Source organism: Carcharodon carcharias, chromosome 16, assembly GCF_017639515.1.
Source record: "Carcharodon carcharias isolate sCarCar2 chromosome 16, sCarCar2.pri, whole genome shotgun sequence".
NCBI classification, from domain to species: domain Eukaryota; kingdom Metazoa; phylum Chordata; class Chondrichthyes; order Lamniformes; family Lamnidae; genus Carcharodon; species Carcharodon carcharias.
In genome coordinates, this window is record NC_054482.1 from 47,124,467 (window position 1) to 47,141,103 (window position 16,637).

A 16,637-nucleotide genomic window follows, 5' to 3' on the forward strand; every position below is an offset into this window, starting at 1 on the left:
AGAGAGAGAGAGAGAGAGAGAGCCAAACAGATAAGTCCATTTACCTGATCCAATCAGATGACTGAACGGCCAGCTGACACATTGTGAGGCGGTGTCGACTGGAGACAAGGCCCTGAAAATAATAACAGGAGAGAATGAATTCTTAATAAAGGTACGTAATCTGAAGAATTAATTTACGGAAAGCAAGAAAAAATCCTTAAAATTTGATTACAATTGGCTGTTGCGCGAGGTGCATAAAACATCCAAATAACAAGGATGAGAGAGCTATTCTTAATATTCATTTGTTTCAGTTCATCCACGTCTCATTGAACTCAGATTTTTTTAGTTCAGTACAGGTAACAATACATGATATTACCTACAGATCATAATGGTTATAATAGAATACACAAGACATTGTATGATTATTGTGCCTGCATGGCAATACCACAGCACAGATCACAATGAATGGCTTTGGTACCAATCACAATGTTTTTGCACCTTTACACTCATTCTTTCCCAATATGAAAAAACAGTTTGGACCAGTACTCTTATTTCCCAGTTTTTACTGGTGTTACATTTTTGAGGTATACAATACTAGTTCAGACCAGTATTTTTATTTCCCAGTTTTTACTGTTTTTTCATTCTGTGAAGTAGTGAAGTGTGTGAAGTAGCTCAAGGACTTGCAGGCTGATTAAGTCTTTCCCTGGCCAAACCATATTTATCAGCCATAGGGTGGTTAGTCCCATACAATGAGTCTGGTTTATGGGCTCCCACAACCCATATGATGTGGAGAGGTCATCAATATCATGAACTGGACATCAACTCAGAATTCAGAGCCATTATCTCCACTTTCCAGGATTGTCTGAAACAGGATTCAAACTCTGCACCTGCTGACTAAGAGGCAGAAATGCTTCCAGTAAGCCAAAGGCTTGCTCTAAGTTAATGGTTATGGTGGAGTATAGGCCACAATGCTTTGATTATAATCCAGTACACACATATGAACATATGAATTAAGAGCAGGCCTCTTGAGCCTGTTCTGCCATTCAATAAGATCATGGCTGATCTGAATGTAACCTCAACCCCAAATTCCTGCCTACCTCCGATAACGTTTCACCCCTTTGTTAATCAAGAATCTAACTAGTTTCACCTTAAAAATATTCAAAGACTCTGCTTCCACCATCTTTTGAAGAAGAGAATTCCAAAGACTCACTACCCTCTGAGAGAAAAAAATTCTCTTCGTCTGTCTTAAATAAGCGATCGCTTACTTTTGAACAGTGACCCCTAGTTCTAGATTCTCCCACAAGAGGAAACATCCTCTCCACATCTACCCTCAGGATGTTAAAGGTGTCAATCAAGTCACCTCTCAATCTTCTAAATTCCAGTGGATACAAGCCTAACCTGTTCAGCCTTTCCTCATAAGACAACCTGCCCATTCCTGGTATTAGTCTAGTAAACCTTCTCCAAATTGTTTCTAACATCTTTCCTTAAATAAGGAGACCAATACTGTACACAATACTCCAGATGTGGTCTCATCAGTGCCCTGTACAACTGAAGCATAACCTCCCTACTTATATCAGCAGGTCTGACAGCATCTGCAGAGAGGAATACAATTAACATTTTGAGTCGTATGACTCTTCATCAGAAGATGTAGAAGTTCTGATGAAGAGTCATACGGACTCGAAACGTTAACTGTATCCCTCTCCGCAGATGCTGTCAGAACTGCTGAGTTTTTCCAGCTATTTTTGTTTTTGTTTCAGATTTCCAGCAGCTGTAGTGTTTTACTTTTATAATCAATTCCCCTCACAATAAATGATAACATTCTATTAGCTTTCCTAATGTACCTGCATACTAGCCGTTTGTGATTCATGCACTCGGACACCCAGATCCTTCTGAATCTCAGAGCTCTGCAATCTCTCACCATTTAGATTATAAGCTACTTTTTATTCTACCTGCCAAAATGAACAACTTCACATTTGCCCTCATTATACTCTATTTGCCAGATCTTTGCCCACTCACTTTACCTATCTATGTCACTTTGTAGCCCCCTTATGTCCTCTTGACAACTTACTTGCCTATCTATCTTTGTGTCAACAGCAAAATTAGCAACCATTCCTTCAGCCCTTTCATCCAAGGCAGTTATATAAATTGGAAAACATTGAGGCCCCAGCACTGATCCCTGTGGCCCTCCACTCATCACATTTTGCCAACCAGCAAAAGACCCATTTATGCCTACTCTCTGTTTCCTGTTAGCCAGCCAGTCTTCTATCCATGCCAGTATATTACCCCCTACACCATGAGCTTTCATTTTCCGCAATAACCTTTGATGTGGCACTTTATCACATGCCTTCTGGAAACTAAGTACAGTACATCCACATCCACCAGTTCCCCTTTATCCACACCACATGTGGCTCCTTCAAAAAGCTCCAATAAATTGGTTAAACATGATTTCCTTTTCACAAACCATGTTGACTCTGCTTGATTGCCCTGAATCTTTATAAGTGCCCTGCTATCACGTCTTAAATAATAGCTTCCAACATTTTCCCTATGACAAATGTTAGGCTAACTGGCCTGTAGTTTCCTGCTTTCTGTCTCCCTCCCTTTTTGAATAAAGGAGGTACATTTTCTATTTTCCAATCTAATAGAACCTTCCCTGAATCTAGGGAATTTTGGAAAATTAAAACCAGTGCACCAACTATCTCACTAACTACTTCTTTCAAGACCTTAGGGTGAAGTCCATCTGGACCTGGGGATTTGTCAGCCCGCAGCCCCAACAATTTGCTCAATACCTCTTCCCTGGTGACTGTAATTTTCCGATGTTCCTCCCTCCCTTCCATTTCCTGATTTAAAGCTATTTCCAGGATGTTACTTCTGTCCTCTATAGAAAATAACTAAGCAAAATATCTTTTTAATTCATCCACCATCTCCCTACTTTCCATTATCAATTCCCTAGATGCATTTTCTACAGGACCAACACTCACTTTGTTAACTTTTTTCTTATTTCAATATCTATAGAAACTCTTACTATCCATCTTTATATTACTAGCTAGCTTTCCCTTGTACTCTAAATTTCCCATCCTTGTTAATCTCTGTGTCATTCTTTGCTGTTCCTTATATTCTTTCCAATTTTCTGATCTGCCATCCGTCTTTGTGTAATTATATGCTCTTTCTTTAAGTCTGATACTGTCTTTAACATTTTTAGTTAACCATAGATGGTAGGCCCTCCCATTGGAATTTTTCTCTCTCATTGGAATGTATCATATCATAACTGTTATAATATAGAACAGGCCACAGTGCATGATTAAACAATAGATGGGGCAGAATTTTCTGTAAAATTCCATGGTTGGCTTTCGCCCATTGGCCTCCAACCTGTCTGCAATTTTACATGGGCCAGTCAAGGCCTAAAGCCACCTGCCATCCTTGCCCCAATTGAGGTCCTTAAGTGGCCAATTACTTGCTACTTAATGGCCGCTTCCTGCCCAGCCTCAGGCAGACTTCAGGGGGGAAGCCCGGCAGGTCACCCTCCTTGGGTCTCAGGTGGGAGGTACCTCTGCCAAGGGCTGCCTTTCACACATCGGATATCACCCCCTCCAAGATATGCCTCCACACCATCCTCGCCCTACACCCTAGGCCTCACCTCCCTTCCCCACCATGAGACCCTTCCATACTTACCTGGTCCTGGACTCTAGGACTTAAGATGGAATTGACCCAGATTTGCACTAAGTACAGTAGCGGTTGAGTGAAACAACATTTTACCCACCGGCTGTGATGGTGTGTTTTCATGCCGTATTGTCCCAAACCCACCATATTATTTATGCATTGCCAGGAAACATGGTGTTTCCATGGCAGGCATGCTCTCATTCGCCCGATTGCCATCTCCTCGTTGCTGCATCACGCTGGGCATCATATTTAAAGTGCAGCCGCCTGCACACATCTCAGTTCTTCCAGGCCATGACTACTGCAGAGAAAATGTCCACGAAAGGTAAAAAGGACTGCAGCCCCCAGGTTTAGCGACGTCACTGGAACGCCTTTTGGCTGCTGTGGAGTCCTGCCGCAATGTCTTCTACCGCCGCTCTGGCTGTAGGATGAGTGGCAGCACGACCAACCAAGGCTTGGGAGGTGGTGGCAGCAGTGGTAAGTCCTAATGCCCTTCAAAAGAGGACAGCCACCTAGTGCCGCACGAGGATAAATCTCCTTCAATCCGCCAGGGTAAGTCACTCTTCTCACACTCTCAACTCACAAACCCATCACACATCCACAGGGCACTCACTCACTGCCAGTTCAAGGGACATCACCATTCACTCTCTCACACTCACTGTCATTGTCCTCATCCCATCCATGGGACCACTCACCACCCAAACATGCCAGACATACTTATCATCTGGTCCAGCAGGCATCCTGCTTATGCTCTCTCCATCACTATTCATGCAGGAAAAGCTGGCACACAACAAGAGGGAATGAACACAGGCCTGTGGAGGAATGCCTGAAATCAAGGTCCTCACGGACTCTGAAAACAGAGCTATCAGCTGGCCAGTGATGATCTGGACCAGTCCTGTGCTGATGGTGAGGTTGGCATTGCTCTACCAAGTGAGGGTCCAGCAGTGCAACATCCATCAGACAACCATACCGTGAGTGATGTGTCCTGTTTCACCATGCAATAATTATCTTTCCTTGCTTTTGCAGGCACATTTGGGAAACAACCGACGGAGTCCATGACCCAGAGCCTCTAATCAAGCCCTGAAGAAACCTCTGAAGAGGAATCTGGAGGCACCCTCCTTGAAGCCCCGTCACAGTGCTCACCCACACCTTCCACCAGTGCAGAGACACACACCTCGGTGGGACCTAGCTTTAGAATAGCCTTGGGATCACAATCTGGTGAGCGCATCGGACTGTCTGATCCACAGCAGAAGGCAGGGACTTCCCAGGTCCCTGGCACTCGGAGGACTGCTGGAGGCCAGAAATTTGCTGAGTCTGAGTCAGATGATGATTCAATCATGTCACAGTTGCTGGAGCTGCAAAGGCAAGATCAGGAACATCAGGAAGGGATGTCCACTGCATTCTGCAGATTGCAATCACAATAGAGGAGTCCATCCACCCTTCAGACTGAGGTGATAGCACTGGCATGCCAATGCACTGACGTCAATACTGGTAGGATGGCAGCCGCCATGGAGAGCTTGGTCCTGCACTGTTGTGTGGGCTCAGCTCCATGGCTGACATTGGCCTCCAACAGTGTCAATGTGTGAGGGGGGCTGGGCAGCTCAATCACACTCCAGCTACCCTTTCCATTCACGGAGTCAGCCAGGGGCCCTCGGGCACCAATAGGGAGGAGGATCAGCTGGTGTTCCTCCTGGGGCCATCTTTCCAGGAGACTCAGGGAGTGTCCAGCCCATCCGAATCCCATCTTCCTGTGATCTCAGCAACTACAGTTCCACAGGCCAATGAGGGCGCCACTGCCACACAGAAGGAGCCTGAAAGCAGGCCGGGGCCCTCCAAGTCTCGACCCTCCAGAAGACGCCCACCAATGTAATCAGACACAGGGCGTCAAAGTCAACAGGCTGCCTCCACCTCCGCTGTGGATGTTCGGGGAGCACCAAGACGTAGCAGCACAGTTAGAAAAGTTAAGATGTAACTCTTTTAGAGTCAACCAAATAAACTAAATGAACAAAATGAGGGACAAAATAAACACAGCCCCTAAAGTAGGGTAGCTGTAAAACCAAAGACAAAGTTTAAAGGAAACTTACAAACATCAAATCAAAATGTGATTAAGGGGGTCGATATAACACCCCAGTCCCTGCGGTGCCCACCGGGTATGGAAAGCCTTGACGGTGCCGGCAGACACCGCGTGCTCCCTTTCCAGGGACACCCGGCCGCAAAGAAAGCCGTGGAAGAAGGGCAGGCAGTCGGGTCGGATGACCCCTTTGATTGCCCACTGGCTGGACCTGTTAATGGCTATCTTGGCCAGGCCCAGGAGCAGGTTCTCGAGGAGGTCGTCCTCCCTCTCGGCCCCCCTCCGCACTGGGTGCCCGTAAATCAGGAGCGTGGGACTAAAGAGCAAACAAAACATTAATAAAAGGTTCTTTAAATAACTGAACAGGGAGTGCAGCCTACAACAACCTATGTAAACATGGTCCACAGACTCCACAAGCCCTCAAAAAGGACAGGTATCTTGGGAGTCCGTGAATTGACACATTCTATGATTGTATGGGACTGCTGCATGCAGCACCATTCACCCCAGGTCCCTGATGGAAAGCGGGAGGACGCCTCCATAGAGGGCCCCTCCACAGGGACCTCCGCTGCCAGAATGCAACAAGGCAAGTAGGGCCTGTCCGAGTGGTGGGCGAGGGCAAGAAGATGTAACTCTTTCAGAGTCAAACAATTAAACTAAATTAACAAAATAAGGGATAAATCAAGCACAGCCCCTAAGTCAGGTCAGCCGTAAAACCAAGGACAAAGTTTAAAGGTATCGCTGCAGGGTCTGAAGGCGGAAAGTCGCCACCTGTGTGCGTAGGCACACTAGCGCCTGACCGCCCTCCCTAAGCGGGAGACTCAGAACCTCAGCAGCGACCCAGTGCAATCTTTTGTCCTAGAAGAAGCCGACTAACAATTTCTGGATTTTTGTAACAAAGTCCGGGGGAGGGGTCAAAGTGACCAGCTGATACCACAACATGGCAGCGATCAGCTGGTTTATGACCAGGACTTGACCCCGGTAAGACAGCACTCGGAGCAGTCCTGTTCAGCGCCGCAGGCAAGCGGTGACTTTCGTCTCCAGTTCCTGCCTGTTCGCTGGCCAGGATTCCTCAGCGGGGCAGAGATGGACCCCCAGGTAGAGGAGGCTGGTCCTGCTCCAGGTGAAAGGCCTGAGCTCCTCGGGTAGGGGATCCATCTGCCACGGGCCGACCAGGAGTCCAGAACATTTATCCCAGTTTATCCTGGCAGAAGAAGCAGCAGAGTAGACCTCCTGGCACTCGTGCATCCTCCGCAGGTCAGCAGGGTCACTAAACATAAGGAGCACGTCATCGGCGTAAGCTGAAAGGACCACCCCGATGCCCGGTCCGCACAGAACCAATCCCGACAACCTCCTCCGCAAGAGGCGCAGGAAAGGCTCCACGCAAATAGAATACAACTGGCCAGACAGGGGGCAGCCCTGACGTACCCCTCTCCCAAAGCGAAGGGGCGCCATCAGGGACCTGTTAACCTTCACTAGACACTTCGCGGCAGTGTACAGAAGTCGGATCTGGGTGACAAAATGTGTCCCGAACCCGAATGCTCACAGAGTTCCGAGTAAATATTCATGATCCACCCTGTCGGACGCCTTCTCCTGATCAAGGGACAGGAAGGCGTTCGACAGACCAGTCCTCTGGGAATAATGGATGATGTTCCAGACCAGATGGATGTTGTCGTAAATTGTACGGTCCGGGACGGTGTAGGACTGGTCAGGGTGGATCATGTGGTCCAGCACGGTGCCGAGCCGACAAGACATGGCTCTGGCAAATATTTTATAGTCCGTACTGAGGAGGGAGACCGGGCGACAGTTTTTAAGGAGGCGGAGATCCCCCTTCTTCAGCCGCAGGGCAATCACAGCCCTGCGCCACGAAAGGGGCAATTATTTTCTGCAAAGGAATGCAAAACTCATGCTCAATTATGTACAGAGTTAAAACAGTAGACATATTTATAAGCATCTACATCAGAGTCAGGCTCACTAAACAGAAAGCACTCAACACCCACTGTTACACAACTGCTGTAAGATGTAGGAGAGTCAAGTGACAATCAGAGGAAATACAGGACCAATGCTGTCAAAGTCTCCCCAATTTTCTCTTGCATGTTGTTGGAGAATCCACAACTACCAACTGCGAAGCCGCTGCTCTCAGTAACCGTGCATGGCAAGAAGACGTAGTTGCACAGCTTGGGAACGGGTGTTAATCACTTGTATATACTGTTCACTATTGTTAATAAACTCCTAAAAATGTCTCCATGCCTATGGCTCCTTGTTCTGATGAGCAGTGTTCGTTACAGAGTTCTCTCATTCTCTCTGTCTGTTCTCAGCACCTTTCAGGTGAGGCTGGACATCATCCTTTCAGCATCCAGTTACTAGTGACACTGCGCTCCTGAAGCGCTCAGGTACTGAAGGTGGACAAAGGATCATATGTTCTGAAGTTTCATGGCTGTCTCTCTATGATATGACCCTGATCACTGTGCACAAGCAATCTGCCCTCAGCCAGACAGGAGTCAGATATTTCAGCGGTTATGTGAAGATTTATGGAATGTCCTCACTGCATGTCATCATCATTCTCCTGCAGTTGGGTGGACTATTAGGGTCTCCGCTACATCTCCATGACAGGGCATTATCACAGAGGGTATTCACGCTGCCATAAGCCAGGCTGGAGTCAACCATTCACAGCTGCAATGTGAGGATCCATGGGGTCTCCTCACTGCATATTGTCATCATCCTCCACAAATCTAGCAGCTATGAGGGCCTCTCAAGCATTCCTGCCTTGTCTAGCCAGTGCGAGGGCCTTATCCCCATCATCGTCACCTTCGAGGACCTCTTCCCCCTCACCCCCATTAGCATCCCCCTTATTGGAGGAGACCTCCAGCACCCCCAGCTCCTCCATCTCCACCTCAGCCAGCTCCTCTCCCTGTTGCAATGCCAGGTTGTAAAGGGCACAGCAGACAATGACGATGTGTGACACCCTCTGTGGACTGTATTGCAGGGCTCCACCAGACCTGTCCAGACACTGGAACCTAATTTTCAGCATCCCGATGGTCTGCTCCACAAGTTGTGAGTTGCAGCATTAGCCTCGTTATTATCGTTCTGCTGCAGTCTGAGGCCACCGCACGGGTGTCATCAGCCACAACCTTTGTGGGTAAGACATAGGAGCAGAAATTAGGCCATTCGGCCCATCGAGTCTGCTCTGCCATTCAATCATGGCTGATAAGTTTCTCAACCCCATTCTCCCGCCTTCTCCCCGTAACCTTTGATCCCTTTACCAATCAAGAACCTATCTATCTCAGTCTTAAATACACTCAATGAACGGGCCTCTACAGCCTTCTGTGGCAATGAATTCCATAGATTCACCACTCTGGCTAAAGAAGTTTCTCCTCATTTCTGTTCTAAAAGGTCTTCCCTTAACTCTAAGGCTGTGCCCTCAGGTCCTAGTCTCTCCTAATAATGGAAACATCTTCCCCACGCCCACTCTATCCAGGCCTCTCAGTATTCTGTAAGTTTCAATCAGATCCCCCCTCATCCTTCTAAACTCCATCGAGTATAGACCCAGAGTCCTCAAACGTTCCTCATATGTTAAGCCTTTCATTCCTGGGATCGTTCTCGTAAACCTCCTCTGGATCCTCTCCAGGGCCAGCACATCCTTCCTGAGATACAGGGCTCAAAATTGCTCACAACATTCTAAATGTGGTCTGACCAGAGCCTTATAAAGCCTCAGCAGCACATCCCAGCTTTTATATTCTAGTCCTCTCAAAATAAATGCCAACATTGCATTTGCCTTCCTAACTACCGACTCAACCTGTAAGTTAACCTTAAAAGAATCCTAGACCAGGACTCCCAAGTCCCTTTGCACTCCAGATTTCTGAATTCTCTCCCCATTTAGAAAATAGTCTATGCCTCTATTCTTCCTACCAAAGTGCACTTCCCCACATTGTATTCCATCTGCCACTTCTTTGCCCATTCTCCTAACCTGTCTAAATCCTTCTGCAGCCTCCCCACCTCCTCAATACTACCTGTCCCTCCACCTATCTTTGTATCATCTGCAAACTTAGCCAGGATGCCCTCAGTTCCTTCATCTAGATCATTAATGTATAAAGTGAAAAGTTGTGGTCCCAACACTGACCCCTGCGGAACTCCACTAGTTACCGGCCACCATCCTGAGAAGGACCCCCTTATTCCCACTCACTGCCTCCTGCCAGACACCCAATCTTCTATCCATGCTAGTACCTTGCTTCTAACACCATGGGCTCTTATCTTACTGAGCAGCCTCCTGTGCGGCACCTTGTCAAAGGCCTTCTGGAAGTTCAAGTAGATAACATCCATTGCCTCTCCTTTGTCTAACCTACTTGTTACCTCCTCAAAGAATTCTAACAGATTTGTCAGGCATGACCTCCCCTTGATGAAACCAGGCTGACTTTGCTCGATTTTACCATGCACTTCCAAGTATTCTGAAATCTCATCCTTAATAATGGACTCTAAAATCTTAGCAACGACCGAGGTCACGCTAATCGGCCTGTAATTTCCCATCTTTTGCCTCACTCCCTTCTTAAACAGGGGGTTACATTAGCGATTTTCCAGTCCTCTGGGACCCTCCCTGACTCCAGTGATTCCTGAAAGATCGCCACTAACGCCTCCACTATCTCTTCAGCTATCTCCTTCAGAACTCTGGGGTGTAATCCATCTGGTCCAGGTGACTTATCCACCTTCAGACCTTTCAGTTTTCCTAGCACCTTCCACTTGGTAATGGCCACCATACTCACCTCTGCCCCCCGACTCTCTTGAACTTTGGAGATGTCACTCGTGTCTTCCACTGTGAAGACTGATGCAAAGTATCTATTCAGTTCCTCCGCCATTTCTTTGTTCCCCACTACTACTTCTCCAGCGTCATTAGCCCTTGTTCCCGAGGAGCCAACACTGCCGCTTCTGTGAAACCTATGAGACTTCAGGGATTTGTGACTGACTGAGGATGCAAGATTTGTGAACACTCCCTGAAACTGTTCCCACACCTGCAGGATGCGTTTCTGGTGGTCGCACTCCAGCTGCACATTCAGTGAAATGGAAGCCCTTGCAGTTTATGTAACTGACAGCATGTTGCAACAGAGATCTGAGTGCCACACAAGTGCAGTCAATCACACCCTGCACCTGTGGGAATCCCGAGATCAGAACTTTTTCAATCCAATCGCTTTTGCATCCTGGCTGTCCTGGTCCTGGGCAATATGCACAAAGTTGTGTGCCCTCATGAAGATGGCATCCGTGACCTCATGGATGCATTTGTGTGTGGCAGCTTGTGATATTCCACAGAGGTCACTTGTGGAGCCCTGAAAGGAGCCACAAGCGTAGAAATTGAGCACCGCAGTCACATTCACAGTCCTTAGTAGTGGATGCCCTCCATGCCCCTGTGGTGCCAAATGCCGCAGTAGGTGGCAGATGTGACCGACCATTTCCCTAGACATGCGTAGTCTTTGCCAACACTAGTTCATCTGCAGGAATGAAAGGTGGCATGTAAGACCCTGAGTGACGCTAAGCGCTGACCAGCGATGGCTCGCTGTGGCTCTTCGGAGGCATGTGCGGGAGCCCCAGCCACCCCTTCTTCCTAAGGGAGCTGCTCCTCCCTCTGCACAGCCAGGCGCCTCAGTCACTCTCTCCTGTGTCATCTTCGCTCTCTGTGGGCCATTAGGCACACAGCTGGTTCACCAGGCTCCATGATCCTGATGTACTCCTCCTGCAGGATGGAAGAGAGAGACACGTGGTCAGCATGGGTGTACTAAGAACCTGTCCTGGTTAAGTGTAAAGGCCTCTTGATGCCTTCTGGAGAGTGCTGGGCACCACTTGGATGGCCAGAGATTAGTGCACTGTATGGCTGCCTGAGACCCCACCCACCTCCACCCCACTCCATCCGACCAATTGACAGCAGCTTTGCCCACTGGACTGCATGCTGTGCTCTCAGCTCAGGCACAGGTATTCTCCTAACCTGCATTGCAAGGCTGCACTGTTAGCTTGAACCATGGGGGACACTGGTCCAAACCGGGATGCTCACATTGCAAGGGGCTGTGAGCGCCTCCACCAGAGACTGCTTCATGGCCAGCTTTAGCAAGGAGATTGTACAACGTATGCAGTTGTCCAACTGTTCTGCAGTCCACTAAAATGCTCATGGCTTTGCAGTCTGTGCCAGGTGGGGGGTGGAAATCTCTGGAGCACTTGGTGGCACTTTGATGCCTCAGCGTTGCTTGAGTGGCAGAGAAGCTAGAAGCTCAACTCCAATCACATCAATGGCTGTGCTTGAACAGTCTCAGCTGCAGAGGAATGGTCACTTTATATAAGGCATGGCCATTTCCTACCCCACCCCAAATGTTTGTGTGCTATATTCACTGCAAGGCAGCCCTTGCCCACTCTCCACAAGTCGCTGCAATGGCAGGGCTGCCCTTGACCCCCCTCCCAAAGGGCGCCTCAACCACAAGGCAACCCTTGCCATCTTCACCCCTACCACTCCTCCCACCCAACGTGCCGCAAGTTTGAAGTCTAAAAGCCAACCCTGGCGAGTGCTGCACATCGTCGCTTTGTACTCACCTTCGAATTCCCCTCAAAGCGCAGCCTGCCGAGTGCACATCTTTTACATGCTGTTTATATGCTGACATGGATGGATGATCCAGTGGCAGGGGGACAGATCTGGCAAGCTGGCCTCAATGATATGCAGATGTATTACATTGAGGTTCTCGACGTCCGATGGCGGGAAACGCAGCCCACAATAGGTGGGCTGATCAGATGATCACAAACTGTTTTCACGCCGTCGTGAAACCAATTGCACCATATTGTCCGCTCGCCCCACCGAACACAACTGACGCCAGTGGGCAAGGAAAATCTCAGCCTTGGAGTTCGGGGACTCCATGTGGTACCAGTCCTGACCACTGCTGCCACTGGCGCTGCTGAGACTACAGAGCTGCTGGCCAATCAGATAGAGGGGCAGAAATCCTGTCTCCAGCCAATTAATGCTCCTTGGAGGCTAAAATGGCTGTGAGACTGCTGCAATGCATTCCCCATCGACTCTTCGGCCATCCAAAAAAGCCTGCCTGTGGAATCATTAGAAAGAAGTGGGTGGGGTGAATAATGGGCGCTAGGCACAAAAGCACCAGTCTACTGCCCACACCCAAATGGAAAATTATCCTCCTGGTTTTAATCCACAGTGTTTCATCTCTTCATAATGTTAAACCTCTCTAGTGAATCACCTCTTAATCTTCTCTATTCTAATGAAAACAGGCCCAATGTTTTGCAAAATTCATTCATGCCAGGCAGCATCTAGTGAATCTGTGTTTACTCTTTCTATTGCCTCATCATACTTACTATAGTGTGAACTCAGAACTGCACACAATATCCAACCAAAGTCTTATGAAGGTTATATATAAATTCCCCATTATATGTTATGCTTTATATTATATGAACATAAAAAATAAGAGCACAAGTACGCCATATGAGCTTGAGCTTGCTCTGCCATTCAATAAGACCATGTCTGAACTACCTCAACTCCACCTTGCCGCACTATCCCGAATCCCTTAACTCCTTTAGTGTCTAAGAATCTATTGATCTCCGTCTTGAATATACTCAATGACTGAGCAGCCACAGCTGCCTGGGGTACGGAATTCCAAAGATTCCTTTGATCTCTACCACCTTGAAGGACACTACTACTACTACTACTATCCCCTCCTAGATACACGCCTTTCTGACTTGGAAATATATTGCTGTTCCTTTATTGTTTTTGGGGTTGCCAAGCCTCCCAGAATGGCTGGGAGTCTATTGGAATCAGCATCAATCTCACGGTGGCCAAAGAAAGCATAGTGGGAAATTGGAATGTGCCTGCTTCCTTGTTTGCCTGTATTCAGCCATCGCATGTGCGTGATGATGTTATTATGTGCCTCAACATCAGCAGCGAGGGGAGCAGGGGAAGTAGGGAGGAAGTTGCGGGGAAGTGGGGGGAAGTTGGGGGAAAGTGGGGGGTGAAGCAGGAAGCAAGTGGGGGGTAGTGAGAGAGAAGTGGGGGAAACAGGGAGGAATTAGGGAAAGCGGGAGAGAAGCGGGGGAAGCTCTCTTTTGTGTTTGCTTGATCTGCACCATCTTTACTGCAGGTAGGTGATACTTCATGTGTATATTGCAGAGGCTGTTTCCTCAGTGCTCTGCCTGATTCCAGGAGGTAAAAGCTTCCAACTTGGAGGTATCTCCCTCCAGACTCATTTATTGAGGCAACGGGGGGTGAGGGGGAGTGCTTTAAAAATAAAGTCACAATGAATGGGCTTATTCCCATTTTCCGAACAGGATATGGCTTTTGCACAATATCTCCAAGATGCATTGTGTTTTGTGTGACAGTGACTGCGCCCTATGGAATGGGATGTTGCAGTGGAATGCTCCGACCCTGGGCTCACCAGGGGGAGGGTCTGGTGTCAGCGCAGTCTGGAGTGATGCTTGGCTACATGTCTTGTGCCCCTCATTTTCCGGGATCTGTCACTCAGATACACAGAGAGGGAGCTGTGTTAGCCAGCAGCCACTCTGCTGAAACTAACCCCATTACGCTTTACTGCAGGGAGTTTGTGTTCCATCTTAAGATGCACTGACTCATTCCGGGAAGATGCTGCCAGTTCAAAAGACTGTGGCAGAGCTCCACTCTCAAGAAGAAGGTAAGAGGCACTCACAGGTGTGGGAGGAGTATTTTTCCCTTAATATAGAGCATATTGATTTAATTGCATCTGCCCTTATGTGACCTCCTGAACACTTCTACACTCCCCAGGTTTGAAACTTCGCCACCATTTCTTGCATTGAAATATTGGAAAGATTTCAAGGAAGCAGTTTTGAAACGTGACGCGGCTTGTTTTATAAATAGCCTTCATGCCACTCCGCTGGCTTTCTGTGAAGTCACTTCCAGGAGCTTTGTTTGATGTCATTTCTTAGAGCTTTCCATCAAATCATTCTGCCAACATCCCTCAGAATATATCCAGCCAAAGCTGGCAGCCCTCATCATTGCAGGGTCAAATTCCTAGAACTCCCTCCCTAACAGTACTACACCACATGGCCTGTAGCAACTCAAGAAGACAGCTCATCCCCATCTTCTCAAGTGCAAATAGGGATGATGAATAAATGGTGGCCTAGTCAGAAATGCCCAGATCTCCTGAACAAATAAAAAAAGATAGTATAATACAGCTCACAATGCACTGGTTATGGTACAGCACAAGGCACAATTTAGATGCAGTCTAAAGTGTTATATTCAACAGCTCTTACCAATGTTTAATCTCCATTCTTTTCACAGTTTTAAGCAAATGAATTAAAATGAAGTGCCAGTATCTTGTCTGCTTGGCACCAGTTAATTGCAGCTTGAAAAAGGTCTATTAGGCAAACAGCACAAGCTGTGACAATATTCACACCTCTGGTGTTTATTTGTTTGCATTACAAGAACAAATTGGTAAGGAAATGATTTTAACAATAATTAAGACTTGAAGCTCAAAAGCTTATTTCACACCAACTAGCGCAGCCATGGAATACATCCACATTAACAGTGCTCCAGTAAAATGGCTCAGGTACTAGGTCTGCCATTTCTCTAATTTACAAGTTGGGGTAAGTGTTAGAGCAGCTTGTTCTAAGTTACACACTTAAAATGTAACTGGTTAGATTTGTTTTTTCCCCAAATCTTCCCCTCTCTCAAAAGTGCTGACATATTCTGGCGTACAGTCCCCTGTGCAGTCACCACCGTCTGAACCTAGTGGCCATTCCGTCATTCTTCACTTGCGAGCCAAATCAATGAATGGCAACAAACTATTCAAATTTGAGCAACAACAGAGGCAAATCCCTTCCTCTGCCAATGTCTGCTTGTGCATACATTTCCAACAGGGGTTACTACACAGTGATCATGATCAACACCTCTAACTCAGCACAGAGCAGATGGGGGCCCTGCTGATCTCCCCAGCCCAGTGCCATTCTGGACACTGCACTTATAAATTAAACCATCTGCGTGGGTGTTAAGAGTGGGGAAGAAGTATTGGGTTTGGGAAACACTTTTGCAAATTGGGGAAGTCCCTGAAGGAGAAACTGGAGGAAATTAAGTTGGCGGGTGGGGAGGGGTGGGGGAGGGGGGGCACGATGCGGGGAGCTGGGGCTAAAGCTATCTCCAAACGCACATCATCTCCTAAGTAGATTCCATTATTCTTGAAGGTACTGGGGCAGAACTCTTGGTTTTGCTCCCGTTTTCTCCCATTATCAAGATTATGCTTGTTCATTGATTGGCATTAAGTCTGAGAGCAGATTCTTCCCAAGGCACAGAGCAAAATCTCTAGGCAAAACATTCATTTCTACCACAAAAGATCAGCAACTGAATCACAGGAAATCAATATTAATGCAGGAAACAAAATATCTTCCAGCGGGCCATATTCCTTTTGTAGGTGATCCCAAAATTTCTGGGATGATTTTCTGATGCATTGGCAGCGTGGAGTTGGATTTTTGGGGTGGACCTTTGAACCAATCTGCCATCTTGCCACACCTTTGAGGGTTCAATGAGAAATTCTGCCTCTTTCCAGGATGGTGGCACATGGGCAACTACACTGTAGAAGTGATATACTGAATTTTAAGATTGCTAACTCTGCACCCCAGAGAATAATGAATTACTAAAGTTATAGTTCTCTCCCTCCCTCCGCCCAGATGGGAACCCTGTTGCACCAGAACTTGCTTGGTCACCTGACCAAATTATTTGAACAGCCCCAACTCCAAAATTCTGAATAGAGTCAGGGTCACCGGAGGAGGTTCCATTCTGATGCATTTCCATACCCCCTGGCTCTCTCCAAGAATTTCAGAGCCTGTTGGCTAGTTTAAAAAGAATCATCACTCGCCAGCAGCCCTTACTATGTAAGCTTATTGTCACCACCGCACCCACCCCATTCCCCACCATTCATTTACTGCACGAGTACTG

At 47.5% G+C, this 16,637-nt stretch overlaps 1 protein-coding gene and 1 non-coding gene across 2 annotated transcripts in view; both read right to left on the reverse strand.

The window, feature by feature from the left end:
- The window catches only part of nmnat2 (nicotinamide nucleotide adenylyltransferase 2), a 332,701-nt gene that overhangs the window by 174,788 nt on the left and 141,276 nt on the right, over window positions 1-16,637 (reverse strand). Inside the window, exon 3 of the mRNA XM_041208930.1 lies at window positions 45-112. Coding sequence (XP_041064864.1) covers window positions 45-112 — 68 coding nt within the window. The remainder of the gene's footprint in view (window positions 1-44; window positions 113-16,637) is intronic.
- On the reverse strand, window positions 7,720-7,855 carry LOC121289503. The gene has a single exon (XR_005945596.1). It is a non-coding gene; the product is annotated as a small nucleolar RNA SNORA44 (small nucleolar RNA).